This window comes from Mchenga conophoros, linkage group LG1, assembly GCF_057382185.1.
Source record: "Mchenga conophoros isolate Kocher_MC1m ecotype Shallow Benthic linkage group LG1, M_conophoros_male_GT1.1, whole genome shotgun sequence".
Lineage (NCBI taxonomy): Eukaryota > Metazoa > Chordata > Actinopteri > Cichliformes > Cichlidae > Mchenga > Mchenga conophoros.
Window position 1 is genome coordinate 12,862,567 of NC_140526.1, and position 17,502 is coordinate 12,880,068.

At 39.1% G+C, this 17,502-nt stretch overlaps 1 protein-coding gene across 1 annotated transcript in view; it reads right to left on the reverse strand.

Annotated features, from left to right (window-relative positions):
- Positions 1-248: 248 nt before the first annotated feature.
- Positions 249-17,502, reverse strand: part of LOC146583044 (RNA polymerase II elongation factor ELL-like) — a 39,789-nt gene continuing 22,535 nt past the window's right edge. The window contains exons 3-12 of the mRNA XM_085263136.1: positions 15,692-15,819; positions 13,579-13,742; positions 11,094-11,338; positions 8,269-8,393; positions 7,723-7,825; positions 7,022-7,508; positions 6,340-6,391; positions 5,767-5,938; positions 5,627-5,671; positions 249-5,157 (exon numbers count right to left, since the gene is read on the reverse strand). Coding sequence (XP_085119262.1) covers positions 5,047-5,157; positions 5,627-5,671; positions 5,767-5,938; positions 6,340-6,391; positions 7,022-7,508; positions 7,723-7,825; positions 8,269-8,393; positions 11,094-11,338; positions 13,579-13,742; positions 15,692-15,819 — 1,632 coding nt within the window. The 3' untranslated portion in view covers positions 249-5,046. The remainder of the gene's footprint in view (positions 5,158-5,626; positions 5,672-5,766; positions 5,939-6,339; positions 6,392-7,021; positions 7,509-7,722; positions 7,826-8,268; positions 8,394-11,093; positions 11,339-13,578; positions 13,743-15,691; positions 15,820-17,502) is intronic.

Here is a 17,502-nt window from a genome sequence, read left to right on the forward strand (position 1 = left end):
GCATATGCATATTTATCTGTTCCCACTCTCCTGTTAGACGAGTGGACCAATCTTTGCCTACTGCAAGTGCCAACATCTGTATGATGTATAGAAAAATTTTACACACATTAAAGACACTTTTTTGCACTAAGCAGCAACCTCTGCAGCTAAAAATTCAAACCAATTATAATACCAACGAGTGCAGTTTCTCTGGTGGTCGCTCCCAATTTTATTTATATAACACAAAATCACAGCAGCAGTCATAAACAGTATTTCTTTTGTGCTATCATTTTAATAGAACTCTTCAAGCATGTCAGCCTTGCAACTACTCAACCCGCTGAACCCAGCACACATGAATAAGCAGCCAAAACTTAACTGAACTGGTCTGTGTTTTTCATTGCAAGTTGGAGAATGATACTGGGATGAGGTCAATATAGGGACAAGCTGATGGTCTTCTGTTGTTCTCCTTTTATAACATGGTAGTTAACAGTATATAAAATAGTGTTTTGTGCCTCAAGTGCCGCCTTGCAACTCTGTGAATGTTTTCAGATCTCATCCATCTGGATACCAGAGTTAGTCTGTATCTTTGCAGTAAGTAGCAGATGTGTGTATTCAGGCACTGCATCTGTACAGTTTATCAATGCAGCTTGCTAACCACAGTTACTAGTGTTAGCTGATGACTTAACCTACATTCTCAAATATGGTAACTTCCAGCTAAACAGGCAAAAATGAAGCAATTATAATAAAATGAATGTGGCTTTCAAAACGCATGCTATGACCATCTTTATTATACAGTTTACAGTTACCCTCCAAGTATACCAAAATGCAAAATTAATAGGACCGTTTCATGCATGTGAAGCATTATAATGATATGGTATTGCACTGTGTTAACTGACAGGATTTTATAGCCAGCTGGCCTTCGCTTTAACAATTAAGGAAACAAAACATATTATTATTCAGGATCTAAAAGCTTGAATTTTAAAGATCTTGATTTAGCCCATCCTTTACATTTGACACTTTAAGTTTTAAAGTTTGCAGTTCTTACACTTTTGACAAAGGAAAACTCTCTTGCTGCAGGATAATCATCTGCAAATGGATTTTTATCACAAACTGACAACATTGTTGTTAGCCCTTTATAAAACAGAAAAATATAAAATGTCTTATACAATAATTTCTTGGCTTCTACTTATACCTGTGTATGAGGGTGCCTGCGTGCATAAAGAAAACATGATTGCTGTGTGCACAAAAAAATAAGAGCGATCTACAAAGAAAAATGTCTGTGGTTATAGATCTCTTTGATGGTTTTATTTGTTTGAAATTTGCACAATAGAAGAAGAGAAAGTACACAACTGTAAAATGCAGTTCATAATGCATACGCTCCTCTCCGGGTCTTCATTGTTGGTGATACTTTTATCCTGCTCAATCGCCCAAATATAATCATACCCTCTTAATCACAACAATCCAAAAATAATTATGGTTTTCCATCAATAATCTGACACATCTATTCCTTTCTTTCTATAAATCTTTTCATAATTACCACTTGTTCGTCAATTGTTACTTTTAAGATTGGGCTTTTTGTGCTTGAAATATGGCCGAAATCACTAAAAGGCAAATTTTCAAATCAAACTACTCTGTGTGCTCAGAAAGTAAAACAGGGTGTCAACAGGAATATCGGCAGCATTAGAAATATATAAGTGTTATTCTTAATGGTGAATGCCTGCACATTTACCTCAGTGATGAATAAAGCAAAAATGTACCAGAATGATTACAAATGCAACAAATGAGTAAGCAATGTCATCACAGGAAACAGAGAACGTTAAATTACATTAAGAATATAGAAAGCCACTGTTGGCAATCATTTAAACAGTTTTAAACAGCAAACAGTAGTAATAAGGCAGATAACAGATGAGTGTGTGTATGGATAATGAGCATCTTGATATTGGCAGTTTGAAGACTATATAAGTATCCTTAAGGCTTCTATGTCAATGACTGTGTAATGACATTCAATACAAAAGCTGCAGCCACAATGGACAAATACACTCTGAATAGGCACTGATTAAAAGTTGAGACTCAGCTCTCCAAGCTTAAAATACCTAAATACTACAATATATAGTAAGTTAGCAAATGCACACATTTTACCAATATAGTGGCAGCTTCTTGAAACCCGTCACTGTACACTATAAAACATCCTCAGTTAACTACTTTTATTTTCTAATAAGCCAAAAAAAGCAACACAATATGAACATCAACCCTCATAAAGGTGAACTTTTCTCATAAGTAAAATGACTGTGGGGTTAATTATCCAATTTACACGGGAATACTTCTTTAATGACGGCATTTATGTTCATTGTACCTACGCGGACACTTCATTAGGTATATCTGGCTAGCATGGGCTGGACCCCCGTTTGCCTTCGGAACAGCACATATTCAACAAGGTGCTGAAAACATTCCTCAGCTTGTTGCACAAGCTGTTGCTGTGTGCAACAGCTTCACACAGCTGTTGCAGATTCGTCACCTGCACATCCACGATGTGGAGTTCTTAATCCACTGTATCTCAAAGGTGCTTGAGTATAGTGAACTCATTGTCGTGTTGAAAAACCAGTTTGAGATGATTTGAACGTCGTGACAGGTCACCTTATCCTAATGGTCGTTTATCATTATTTAAATGATGCTCGTGTGGTAAGGGGCCAAAGTGTGCCGAGAAAATGCCAAATTCTGTCCCCAGTGTAACAGCTGAAATGAACACTCCTCAGACTGAGTAACATTTCTTCAGTCTTTTTTCCCCAATTTTGGTGAGTGTGCCGAAACTGTAGCCTGTTCTTAGTTGACAGGAGTTCCAACCAGTGTGGCATTCTGCTGCAATGTTCAAACTGCATACCTCAGTTTTAAGAAGTGGTTACTGTTGCCTTCCTGTCAGCCTGAATCAGTCTGGTTATTCTCCTGTGACATCAACAAAGCATTTTCGCCCAGAGAACAGCAGCTCACTGGATATTGTCTCTTTTTTTGGACCATTGTCTGTAAACCATGGAGTTGGTGGTGTGGGAAAAATCCCAGCAGGTCAGCAGTTTCTGAAATGCACAGACCAGCTGGGATTCTAGCACAAACAACCGCGCCAACTTCAAAGGCACTTAATCACCTTTCTTCCCCATTCTGATGCTTGGTTTGAACTTCAGCAGGTCTTGTCTACATGCCTAAATGCATTGAGTTGCTGCCATGTGATTGGCTGATTTGGTCTTTAAAAATGAGTTGAACAAGTGTGCCTACTAAAATGAATGCAAACTGTTCTGTTCATTTAACTGTTTTCATCTAACTGAGCTGCTTTTAATTGCATCAAGGCTTCTGCTGCAGTAAACCTTGTTGCTTTGTCTCTATGAGCCATGGCTCACTACGAAACACAACGATGTAGTACTTAGAAGTGGAAAATTACAATAAATCAAACCCCATGATGTTGGAAACCTTGCACAGATTTCCAGGATCATAACTGACCCCACAACTTTCCAATATCCTTGCCACATCAATGTGCCAATTCATGAAAAAAATAAAGTAGTTTTTGCCATTGTGATCTAAAAAATGTTCACAGCAGCACTGAATTTTAAAGTAACAGGTTTGCTATGTGCCTCATTCTTTTAATCTATTTTTATAGTGTACAAGTGAATGGTTTCAAACATAGCTGGAGAGTTAGGTGACGTGTCTATTCACTGCTACCGAGGCCTTCTGTAGCTATATTAATCTTTTAATATTTAGAGTCCTTTGGGGCTGCAGAGACAAAACACACAGTAAGTTATGATACTTTCATCTACAACCTCTCCCCCTCTTGATGGATACAAACACTTAGATCTACCAAGACCGGCTACCACGATCTGTGGAGACCAGCGACACAGGAATGAGGAAAATCATTTCAAAATAAATACATCAGTAGTTCTATGTAAAAAGAGACAAAGACACTTCTTTCCAGTAGGTTTAAATACTTTAAACTAGACTTGCTGCTTGCTTATTAATGACGTCTGAGCATTTTGGTCAGTTTAGCAAAAGAAAGGGAGTGTACTTAATAAATACTTAATAAATACGGCACATATCGACTTATTGCAGTAAGTTTCATGTGAACCTGAAGCTCTTAACATGTTTAACCAGGTAATTGAGAACAAATTTTTGCTAATTGGATTCAGCAGCTTTCAAAATGAGCCCGAATCAATTTAGTGTGTGAGATGTGAAGATCGCATACTTCATAAAAAGTAAGAAACCAGCTGACTCCAGCTAAACAGCAGGAACCTCTTACAGGCTGCATCGCAAAATGTCATTATCTTACATGACTTTTTGTTTTGCCACAGGGTGACAATTATTCCACTTATTTCCAGTACAGAACAAACATAATGCAGAACTCTAAAACATCCCTTCCTCCAAGATAAATGCCTGAAGCACTGCAGGTGGAAAAAGAGAGGGGAAAAAATCTCACCCACTTTGCATAATAAGACATGAAGGATAAATCTGAAAAAAAATTATTTGAATCATTTCATTTTCTCTTTTTCTTTGCAGTGCACAGCTTCTGTCATTAATCGCAAATTAGGGTGCTTTGATAAGAACCTGAACTGTAGTGTCTCTTTTATGCTGCTTATTTAAATCTTTAAATGTTAAAAAAAAGAGAGAGTGAAAAACCGCCTGAGGCAATGTTTGACTGAGCAAGTCTCAAAAACAAAGGGAATAAGTTAAAGTCACTTCTACCTTTGATATATTTCAATTCAAATGTCTGACACAGAGTCTGGCTGACAGAAGGTTTTAGGAAATGTATCTGTCTTGGCAAAGTGAGGTTCACAGTCCTCATTAGTGCCAAGACTCTCTCTTTGCCTCTCCCTCTGACTTCTTAAATCCATGAGATATCTTTTAAGAAGTCATAACTACACAACTAAAAGACCACAACAGAAATCTGCTATAGATTTAATATCATCAACGCTCACGGCATCATTTGTGGTCTGCAATAGTGTCTGCCTTTTTCATATACCGTAAAACCTTTTCACCATATAAAAACTCTTTGTTTGACACTCTGTTTGTGTATGCATATATGAAAATCTGCTACGAGGAAGCTTTAGAGACGTCATAGTCCATGATGAGCTGCTTGATATATGAAAGTTTTTCGTGGAGATACTCGCAGCGTTTCTTTTCTTCCCGGTAACCGGGGAACTTCTGTGGAGACAAAAAAAAAAAAAAGTGTATTATTAAAAGAGTTTTACATGGTTTTCCTCTATGTTCACGCCTACAAAACTTACATAGTAGACAGGTGGAAATCCTAAATAGAGCAACTGCAAAAAACCTTCTTAAACTAGTGCCAGCCTACACCATACAATCCACATTCTCTCAAATAAATAAAAAATAAACAATTAACAATAAATAAAACGATTTCTTTCTCAACCACTAACATATTGAGGATCAATCTTAAAGATTGTCTTTGTTTAGTTTAGGTTAACTACTCGCTGTTTAATAAAAGCAGCTTTCACAGAATTTAATTGCTTAAAAAAAATCAAGCTATTTAAGCATTGAAATGTACATTTAAGACTATAAGAGCACAAAAAAAGAGGAGCAATAGGTGATAAATCTGAAATAAATCTCAAATATGTGAACTACAAGAAAAACGACTTCAATGTGTCTGACTTACCTTGCGATACTTGTTGTACTTTTCTAGTATTTGGTCTTCCATTGTCTAAATGGTACAAAACACAAAGTTGTTAATATTAGTTTCCACATAGAGACTAACAGTCCAAACTGAGCACTTGCATATCTGCATATATCATGTACCTTATATTCTTGAGTACCAGGGGACAGGCTCTTGATTTTAGAGCCCAGCTGAATGAACATGTGAGTTATGGTGGCAATCCGGGAATGGAGGTCTTTGTACTCATCATACTCAGCGCAGAAATCCTCCTGGTACTGCTCACGTTGCTCTAAACTTGTTATGGGGCTGTATTTTCTATAAGTAGACACAGAAACATAGTGTGTGATAATGTAAAGACCACCACAGAAGATAGAAATAATCTTATGCAACATTGAGCCTTCAAGAGACTCTCTTCCATATGAATTCTTTCCTAGAGATACAATCACAATATTTTTTGTGCAAATTTCTAAACTGCCCATTTCCCTAATTTCGTTTACTTCTTGTGTAGTACCTCTTTCTGCCACGAGATGGTAGCACAAGCCTACAATGTCATCCTACACAGTTTGTTCTTGAATCCTTGTCATCTACTTCATTGAATCACCTTGTTGTTGAATTGTGCTATACAAATAAACTTGCCTTGCCTTGCCTTGCCTAAACAAAAGCAAAAGATTCTAGCAGGTCATCAAAAAATAACTTGAAAACATGTTCAGACTTACAGCACATAATCTGGCTTCTCCTCAGAAACCACAGTATTTGTTATGTCAGGATCTGGAGCAAGAACGTAAGAAAAAGAAAATATCATTAGCTGCAGTCGAATCAGTACAGTCATCCATGTGGATCTTTGCCATTGTCTGAATATTAAGCAATATGTTTTTTATTTTGCTAAAAGCCACAGTGTGTCTGTGTGTGTGTTCATCTCTGCCTCTGTTCAGACTAGCTAAGAGCCTGTGGGTGTCAGGAGACCTCTAGGCTTAGAGACCCAAGCTGTTGTTGAGTCAGTCAGCCACATAACACACTGAGGACTCAAGAGGGGGAGCTTCAGGAAGCACATACAGTCATGAGATAATACTGTGCTGATACAGCACTGGGTTGCAAGGGGGGACTTCACATGCACTCACCTGCCCATTTATTAGGTACATCTGTTTAACTTTTTGCTAATACGATTATCCAGTTGGGTTTAAATGGACGAAACAGCGCCAGTGCCAAAATAAACGAAGTAGTTTAATTTAACACGAGAGGCAGCAATGAAGAAGGGGCATTTAAATCCAGCTGACAGGAATTTGGGGGAATGTTGGATGAAAAAGCAAAACTACAATCACTGACTTAATGATCTGGAAAACATTACAAGATGTTTTTTAGTTTTGTTTTTTTTAATACACAGGGGAAAAAAGGCCTTACTGTCAAGTTTGTCTGGATTCTTCTCGAGCTCATTATTCGTCTTTAACCAGTCAGTCCTATGGTCGTCTTTAAATTTCTCACGCTCCTTGTCCTTGTGCTTTTTCGATTTCTTCTTTCTGTGCTGGCTGTTGGCGAGCTGTGGCTGAGCGCAGTTGGAGTCACGCTGGGTTGGCTGGAGGCTGCTTACTTTGGGTTCTTGCTCCCTGGTCTCTGAAACAGGCGTGTCAGAAGTGCTAGATAGTTTGTGCATTAGAGGAAAGGAATTATGGCTCCCTGGTAAACCATTTTGGTTATCAGTATGGTTATCTGTCCTTTGAAACTCAGTCTTTGTGTGGAAACTTGGGTTAAGGGAAGGTGTTGCATCATTGTGTCCTCCTTTATTGTTTAAGAGTCCGTTTACAGCTGGCTGCTGTTGTAACCTCTGGTCTGTGAGTTTTTGTCTCTTAGCTGCTAGTCTTTCCTGTGAGTCAAAAGGCACAGGGCGTTTCTAGGGAAACAGACAGGGAAAAACAAAAAATACATCTCTGAAACATTTTCATACAAACTTCATGAATAAACTTTAATTCCAGCAGACAAAGGTAAAGACTAGAGGGCAAAGGGCACACATTTACACTGACGTAAAGAAGCAACATCCGTTCAAAACCACATCAACCACTTTCACACATACTGAAAGGTAAATGGAGAACAATACAGCCATTTACCACTGCAAGATTTTTTGCTATGCTTTGATCCTCTGACGTCCTTAGTACTGATGGGTTTGGTTGAGGATTTCGCGACTGGTTGCCAATATGTGGCTGCAACTTCCTATCAAACAGAAAGAGAGAAAAAAAGCAATCAGACACAACCAAAGCACCTTTGGGAATTTCATAAACACCTAGTCTTGCTGGTTTACAGAAGCCCGAATATGGCCGAGCTTAAAGGTGGAAAAGATTCTCTGTATAGCAAGGACACACAAGGTCTGCCTCTGAGGGCTGACTATACAGAAACACGTGGGAATGAAAGAAGATGTGCAGGAGACCTTACTTTTCTAATGCGGCGAATAACAAGTGCAAAATGAAGTTTCAATGATTCAGTCATCATCTTGTTATTTATGAGCTAACACCAGTACCACCGGGGAATTAATACATAAGATATATCGGGCATAAAAGTGAAAGGGCACGTTTACGTACAGCACGTTACACAAAAACAAGCTGTTTAATGAGAGCGCATAACTTGCATCCATCTGGGACCCCCTGCCTCTAGCCCACCTGGCCAGCAGCCGGCTGACAAGCTGCTTCTCCTCCTCGTTGTAGCCTGGCCAGTCTCTCTGCACATGCCTGTAGAAGTCATCTCTCAGTGAGTAGCTGCTGTCTTTGGGGTTCAATTTGGCCACCTAAAGAAATATCACACAACACACAATGTTAATTCAAATTCCTATTAAAGTTAGAAAAAATGTTATTTATTAGTTACTCCATGCCAAATGGTGAATTTTAATGTGACATTCACCGTTTTTTTTAGCTCCGTTTTTAGTCTCCACCGGCCCCAGAGGAAAGCATCTGCTTTAATAGCAGTTAAATATTGCCATATGTTCAACAGTTAGTCATCAAATTTGTTTGCCAGAAAGTGGTTAGAAAGTAGGGAATAAGAGGTTATTTTTTCCTGGATGACGCACACATTTCTACTTCTTAATTAAGACAGAATTTAAGTCATTGTATTTTGGCTAAAAATCTCAGTCATACAGACTCTGGCTGTTACTGTTAGGAAGGTTGGCGCTCTTTCTGACCAGGCATATGCCTCATTTAATGTCCTCATGTAACAAACCTCTCAGACACACTTCTTTCATCTGATCAGTCATGTAAAAGTGAGGAACATCCTTTCTCAGGAAAAGTAGCCAACACCTTTATTTCTTTTAAGCCTTTTGCAGAGAATACAAAGCTGCTGCCTTCAATCTGTTGTGGCGACAGGATTCTGCCATTCAAACACACCCACTGCAGTGACAGAAAGCACCATGCAGATGATTGGAATAAAAGATGAGGGTTTTTTCTTGGTCACAAGAGTAGCCAAGTCATAAGTGCCTTAACTTTGGATTCATGATAGCTGTGGTTGCAAAAACACTTTTAGTCATACAGAATCTCAGTGCTGACCTCTAAATGCTTTCCTCGTGGATTTATGGGTTCAATCACTCATTTTGAATCATATCGGATGAAACATTAAGTCCATTTTACATATTTTAGTCATTCTAGCTGTCAAAAAAAAGGAAAAAGGAAAAAAAAGGAGTACCGTATAATCCAGGATGTGGTCAACTGGTATTGACAAGCCATTAGCAATGAATGCCGACTGGATTCATACAAATCCAGTCCACAGATTACAACAAAAACATCAAAAAGGGTTAAAAATTATCTTTGTGGTATTTTTTAATCCTTAAAATATACCAAACCTCTTTTTTTTATTTTTAACATGTCCTCACATATGTAATAGCAATCGATATCAACGTGTCTTATATTCCGCCTACTAATTTGTCAGTAAGTTGGGCTTCTTGCAAACTTGTTTCGATTGGGATAATAAAATATGAAATGGTAGAAAAATAAATAAAAAGACTACTCAGAAACTTAAAAACACAAAAGCCGCCACCACCTGGATCCATTATGTGCTAAACCCGAAACATCCACATTCCTGAAAAGCAACAACACCTTCTCAGCGTTTCCGTTTCCATCCGAGCGTCCCAGATTTTTTCCCCTCACATTTTCTAAAGACGTCTATCTTTCTGAAGCCTCCAGACAGAGGAGTCTGCCCAATAGCAAACAATCTCTGAAGACACAATTACAGCAGCGACCTAATTACTCCTATGCAGTGAGACAAGAACCACATGCGTGTACAGACATCAACTAGCAGAAGGCCTGCAAAACACACAAACAAACATCACTTAGGAATAACTCAAAAATATTTACAGGAAAGCAAAAGAAACTTCTTAAAATTAGATCCCGGCTTTGATTAAAGCACAAACGGTGCTGGTCTCTGTCAGCACACACATTACCACAGATCTGTGTTGTTCAGAGCTTTTAAGTGCCTTTCAGACACTCTGACAGTGTCAAAATGTATTGTTTTTTTTTTAATATTAAATATAGTAGGGAAACACATACTTGATTTTCACAATGTGATATTAGTTGAATGTCAGGCAATGGCCATATATAATGTGCAAAAACAGAGCCAACACAAGCACATTTGCTTGGCTGGAAATGTAAATCACTGTTGTCTTGGTATAATGTGCAAAACCATAGCGTGTTTTTTAAAGTTTTATATAATGACAATTAGGGGTGTTTAAGGATGTTCAGGGAGTATAATGTACAAAGTCTACATTTGAAAAAAAATATATGCATGAGATGCTGCGCTAGGCATGCGTGTGTGCCAAGCAGCAATCGGTGCAAACATGTTTACATGATGATTAAGGGAAAGAAATGTTTGTTTCTACACTCATTTTCCCCCTTTGGGACAATCTGTTGGAGTTATGCATTTTCAAGGTCATGATGGCTTTAAGTAAGAACCATACACTGTATATAAAAGATGGAAGTAACCACCGCATCATAGTTTACTGGTTATTGAAACCACCAGCTGTCCGGGGCGATCGTGGCTCAAGAGCTGGGAGTTCGCCTTGTAATTGGAAGGTTGCCAGTTCGAGCCCCGGCTTGGACAGTCTCGGTTGTTGTGTCCTTGGGCAAGACACTTCACCCGTTGCCGCCTGGTGGTGGTCAGAGGGAACTCTAAACCCTGCTGTTGGAGCTTTTTAGAGCATTTTAATGAACAAACAGTATGGCCTCCTGTGTGGTACGCATTATCCACGTTTATACTTCAGTTATGGTGAGTCAACTTGTATTATACTAGTATTGTACTACAAATTATATCTTTGTCTGAACAGTGCATCCACAGAGTTAATGGGTGCAGCTTTCTTACCCAGAAATCCCCTTTTGGATCCAGAAAACCAACATGATGACACTGCAGTGGCTAAATCCATCTTTTTTTACACTCTGTGGCCTCTGCATGGATGCAATTGCTTCAGCTTTTGTACATTTTGTCTACAAACAGTGTTTCTAAGTACCTCCTCCAGTATGGCACCCAGCTCGGCCTTATCTTTGGGGCTTGCTCTTTCTCTTTCCAGCCACAGCAGCAGCTCTGGTTTTCTGTAGGGTTTGAGAGCCAGCAGGTGGACGATGCGATCCTTCAGGGGCTTCTGCATTGAGGTCGCCATACTGCCATTCCTCCGGTTATTGACAGAGTACTTGGAGAAGCTGCTATCTGAGGCAGGGAGTGGGCCTGGCCTCTTCTGGTACTTGACACATTTACCTGAACACAAAGTAAAAGAACAAGATCTACGATGATGCATCAGTCCGCCTGTGATTTAGGATGGATTAACTTAGATGACATTACCTCAAAAGATACACACATTATGTTAATGAATCAAATCAACATCTAATTATAAATACTTTGTATGCCTCAAGGAGCGGGCTTATAAAAAGCAGGATATTTCACATTTTATTGCAGGTGGCAAAACAGAAGCCTGTTTTGCATCAAGCAGTTTTGAGAACTACCTGAAGAGCTCCTCGTTGAACTTCATACTCTCCTTTCTTTCCATCTGTTTGCATTCATATTGCTTATAGAAAAGCTGAATCACTGTATTAACCAGCCAGTGGCCAGGAATGCAACATTAACTTTGTTTTTCTTGTATTGCTGTTTTAGCCTCTTGAGTTTTCTCAATATTTTTTGCCTTCTTGTGGATTGCGCTAATCAGCTTCACAAGTGTTTACTTGACATTGTTTTATATTTTGCCGTCCAGTTATAGACAGAATGGATTTTAGTGTTGGTGTTTGCATGTTGCATGTTTATTTTTTTGGCTATAGTTAAGAGTTATTGGTTACTTGACTCATGTTTTACCAAGGTTAATACTATTTGTATTGCTACTATACCAATCACAGTACACCTACATCTCTCAAAAGGTCCTCTTATGCTGGTAAACCTATAACCTGATAACCTTTTCTGTGTTAGGAGCTAAAAATGTAGTTCTGAGAACAACAGTTTTCTCCAGTTGATGCAGTAATTGAATTCAGTCTACATACAATATAGCACAAGGAAAACACCAGGTGCATGCCTTTGAGATCGGATTGCAGTGCAGTTTTGTTCTGTTCTTTGCATGGCTTTGAATCACAATTTAGTCTGCCAGGGGTCTTTTATGTTTTAAAATTGGCCAGATTATCTATCATCATTCTTTGTCTGATTTCCTGTCTTTACTCCTTACCTGCTCTATGTAGCTTAATTCATATTTTATTAAAAGAAAAAAGAAAAAAAGGAAACAAGGGGAAAAAGACAAGAAAATACAACTATGCAATTTTAAGCAGGGATACACTTCTGGGACAATTCTGAAATACTTTGTGGGTCATCCTGTGGAATTACAAGCACCGTCTTACTGGGGTCAGAATGTAACACAGCCACGCCTGGTGGATTCCTGAGGTTAGAGAGAGAGAACCCCAGCAATCAGACAATCTCCTATGCAAGCTGGCGACTGTGGGAAGAAAGAGCTCCCTTTTTACAGGAAGGAATCTCCAGCAGAACAAGGCTCAGGAAGGTACAAGGAGAAAAGAATCTTAAGGCAGTGAGATCTGTGCTAATCCCATTACAGGTTAATCTGCGCTTTGCAGGTCAGTGACAGGAAAAGAAAAAGTAAGTCCAACAGATAACTTCATGCATATGTACTTCTGTTAGTCATTTATCATGATGAAAATAAGGAGAATTATGTTATAATGTCATGGGGATGCCAGATACGTGCTTGATAGGGTTTGGCTTTCTTCCTAATAAATTCTGTGAGAGTTACAATTTATACTGCTTTGTCATGTTCACCTTAAGATCTGATGTTACACAATCCATGCAGTAATCTGGTTTAAACCAACTACAGTTGCAGCTTCCCTGGAGCTTCAGCACTGACATGGGGGTCCAGGACAGAGCCAAGAAAAAGTTTTGCATAACCGCAGCAAAGTTTAGCGAACAGGGAAAAAACACAGAAGGTAGCTTTCAGGTCATAGTTAGTAAAACCTGCACGTCCCATACAGCTCTCATTCTGCAATAATCTTTGTTTTAGAGACATGGCTCCATTAACTATACTTTTCAGTTGTATTAATGGTAAGGGCCTGGCAGTGAATCGAAACTCCCTGAAATTAAAGTTTAAAGACAGTTTCTGACTTTGAACAATGACAAACATTAAATATCGGAGAAAAGGCTTAGCTTTTGTCTTGGTATAACCAAAAATACGGCCTACGCATGTGGTTTCATCGCACATCAAAAACAGGAAAGTATCTGGTTTTTAGCTTCAAGCAATAAATAAAGGAATATTTTTCAAGGCAAATATTCCTTTTACTTTTATTGGTGCTATTATATTTCTATTTGGGTTTTTATACAGCCTCTTTTGTATCCACATCCAAATTGCTGATCCCTCTCCAACTAAAAAGCTATTTGGCCCTTCCACATGAAAATCTGCAGATGTATCATCTTCGATTTCGGTTTTCCTGCCACAGAAGCCTTTTGCTTAATCTTACTTGGATGTGTTGCTCCAGGTTTGATCTCAATGGCAGAGCGGCTCCAACTGTCCTTCTCCACCTGCGACATCCTCTCGCGGGTCATCTGGTAGGAATCATCGGTGGCACACACAGTGATCTTGTCCTGGATGCTGCCCTGACCTTCCAGCTGTTCGCGGCCGTCACTACAAAATAAAAAACAGCCAGCTGTTGAACTTCACGGCATTCTGCTGCTTTTTAAAAACATCCTTTAAGTTATCTCAAAGCAGGATGGCAGCGCAGAACCTTTGCAGCAGAAAGTGACTTTGTGGCGGAATCTGGCTAAACCTGTGGTTGCTGTATGTTATGTCACTGTCTAGATTTAGCTCTGCAGCCTGTGACATGTGAGAAAGGCTATATATCTTGGTTCAGAGCAGGACAGACCATGTAGAAAAACCGCCAGGATTAACTTGGCTCCTGTCGGCATGCTTGCAAAACAAGAATCATCTTGGCCAAAAGTAAAAAGTTAAAATAAGAACCTGAGCTCCATTAATGGAGCAAATAAATCAGAGATTTACAGAGCTGCCAAAATCCAACAAACAAACAAAAACAGAACAAAAAAAAAAAAAAAGTAGCAATTCCTGCTAATTTGAGACATTTTCACTATACAATAACATAAGTGACCAATGGCCACTCTTTCACTCTGTCCTCCAAATATCAAAACAAATGCAGGGGGCAACGGGAGCAAGATATTGCTGTCATGCTGATGTGCCGTTTCTCTTGGCTGCAGTAACTGGCTGAAATGAAAGCTAGTTAAAGTTCAGGCCACAATTAGCCATCTGGCACCAAGAAGCCGCAACAGAGCATAACCTTTAGTTTCCAAGCATATCCACTCCATAAATAAAGCAACGCGGGTCTCAGTAATGAGCGGTTCGGCCCAGAAATTTACAGGAAATTACAAGTGCCCCATGGTCTGTACGGTAAGATGCAAGCAAACAGTCTCTTCTGATTTGCGAGCATAGGGAGACAGTGTCTTCTGAGGTTATGAGCCACTACAAGAGGATCAGACCACTTACACATCTGGAAGCTCAAAAGTGTACTTTGCAAAATTCTCCACAAATGATGCACAAGCAATATGCAATCCTTCTTCATAACCATTTATGACCCACTGGAAGTGGGTAGTGGTGTACTTTGTTTGCATTTTCTTCTACATTTGGAACATTTTTGGGCCGCAACCTTCAGACAATACGTGGATGCCAGTAGCCATGTATGCAGGCAACCAGCTATCAGACTGAAGGGGGCTGAAAATGTGGATTCAGCAAAAAACAGTATTATAAATCTTCCAGACTGAATCTGAGGCTGGCCTTCACCCAACCAGCCTAAATTGTTGATGCAATGCAAGATGGATCTTGGTTTAAACATTTTTGCAATCCTTTATTTTTCTTTTAGTTTCTTGTTCTTAGCTGATAAGAGGGTTAAAAGTTGGATAAGTTGTCCTCACAGAGAAGCTCTTTTGCATACTTTTGTTGTAATAAGTGATTATTTGAGTTGTTGCCTTCATATCAACCCAAAGCAGTCTAATCATTCTCCTCTGACCTCTGGCATCAACAAGCATTTTCATCCAGAGAATTGCCGATCTCTGCATATTTTATTTTTCTGACCAGTCTCTGTAAATCCTAAAGATAGTTGCGCTTAAATCAGCTTTCTTCCCCATTCTGGTGGTCTGTTTGAACTTCAGTTTACATACCTAAATGTACTGAGCTGTGGCCATGTGATTGGCTGGTATGTGGGTATGAAGTTTGTGTGTACATCTATTTGGTCTTAATAAGTGATAATAACCAACATAAATGTTAGCAGCATATTTTAAGTCTGCAGGTGGTTCACTGGGGTTGTGTGTGTGTGTGTTCTGGCAAATTCGGTCAGGCATATTGAGCGAGAACTTTTGGCTGCGCTTATCCAGAGAAGAATAGCCAAGTTTGAAGCTTTAACAAAGAGTTCTTTTTTTTTTATTGAAAATATTTGCCAAAATTCTTTGCTGATTAATGTAACGGGGAAAAAGGGATTTTTGATTAGTCTTCCATGGTGCTCAAAGTTGGATCTTGATTCAGTGGCGATAATAGTACTCGACTTGTGAAAACAAGTTTCGGATTCATACCTCGACACATACTGATGGATGCAGTCAAAGCTGGCCTGTGGCTGATCTTTGCTGTCGCTGGACAAGTAAAAGGAAAAGACACGGAGGGCAGAAGGAGACTCTGCAGTGGGAGCTGGGATCTTGATGTACTGTGGAGAAAACAGAGGAAAAGATTTTTATTTTAGCAGATGCAAATAATAACAAAGTCGAATGAATGACCAAGTTGCATAAGCGTGTTAAACGCACCCACAAAACGATAATAAATGTATTCCAGGTTTTCCTGCCAGCTGATTTTGTCCTTAAAACAGCTTATGTAAATATTGTGTGAGCGCATTACCCCGCAAAGTAAAAGAATGGTTTTATTGTTTCATTTGACTGCCAGCTAGTTGCTTTAACTTATCATTTTCCTAAGAGATTAAGCGTTTTTGATCATATTTCAAACTGTCAACTCATTGCAGGGAAAAGCAATTATCTACTCAGCACAATTTTAGGCAAGCTGATGCCAGATGCATTTAAGCCAAGAACACGGGACCATCCAAAGTAAAGGTTTCTGCAATCACCATAAATCAGTGAAGTTTTTATTTTCACAACACAATGCCACAGAAATAAGACTAAGTAACATGCACAATAATGCATAATACCACCAAAGGGAATTTACTTTATTTCATCAACAATTTTACCCAACAGGATGTTAAATGGACAAAAAGCAGACTGAGACTTTGGTTTGTGTGCAAAAGTGAACCCCCCCCCAACCCCAAAAAACAAAACAAAACAAACAAAAAAAAAACCCTATACTGTGCACTGGCTGCCCAGCACAGCAGAGCAGACACATGCAGATAGCATGGTTTCTACAGGAAAGGGAACAACGGTGAAGTTTACCATGAGGAGGATGGGAGGAGGATAAATAAAAACATTAAAAATAGCACACAGAAAATTGGTGCTTTGTGTATTTTGACTTCTCCTGTGCGACAGGGGCTAAGCTAAAACCTCCAAAGGGAGGTGCCCAGGAGACATCCTAACCAGATCACAGAACCACCTCAACTGACTCCTTTTTAGCAGTACTCAGCCACATGATAGGATGTGGTTCTGTGTAGAAACTACGGACAACCAACGTACTGCCACATGGTGATCTTGAGGAAAAGGTTCCTTTATCTTGTTCCACCACCACAACACAAATTAGAATTTTATTTATTCACTGTAGAGCTTACATTAAACTCAAACATTCAGTGACTGAAATTGGAAACATGACAGTACGCCAAATCCCTTTGGGGTTGGGTCAGGAAGAGGACCTGACATTAAAAAAATAAATTAAAATAACAATATTTGTTGCTACCTGCTGTGGCGACCCCTTATGCAAATAATGGAGCGGCTCAAAGTAAGGCAAGGCAAGTTTATTTATATAGCACAATTCAACAGCAAGGTGATTCAAAGTGCTTAGTTTCATCATTGTGTGTAACGTAATGTAAAGTCATTAAAACAATTAAAATTCAAACTGGAAGTAACAGCTCTCGCTCCTTTGAGCACCCCCATATTAAATTGGCAAAAATGGTGCAAAATTCAGCAAAATCAACATGGTGGGCTTCCTGTTGGATCTGGAACGCAAGTCGTTTTTTTACTGAACTTTACTGAATTTTATTTTATTTAATTTTGTAGGCGGTGCTATGGTTCTATTTACAGATTTCGTTCCTCAAGCATGTGTAGCTCTTCAAAAATGCAATTCATTTTTATAAACAACAAACAGAGCAATTTCATTAGCACCTTCATACTGTTTGTTCCCCCCTAAAAATCACACTCATGTGTGCACAGTAGTGTCCTACTGCACACAGGTTGGA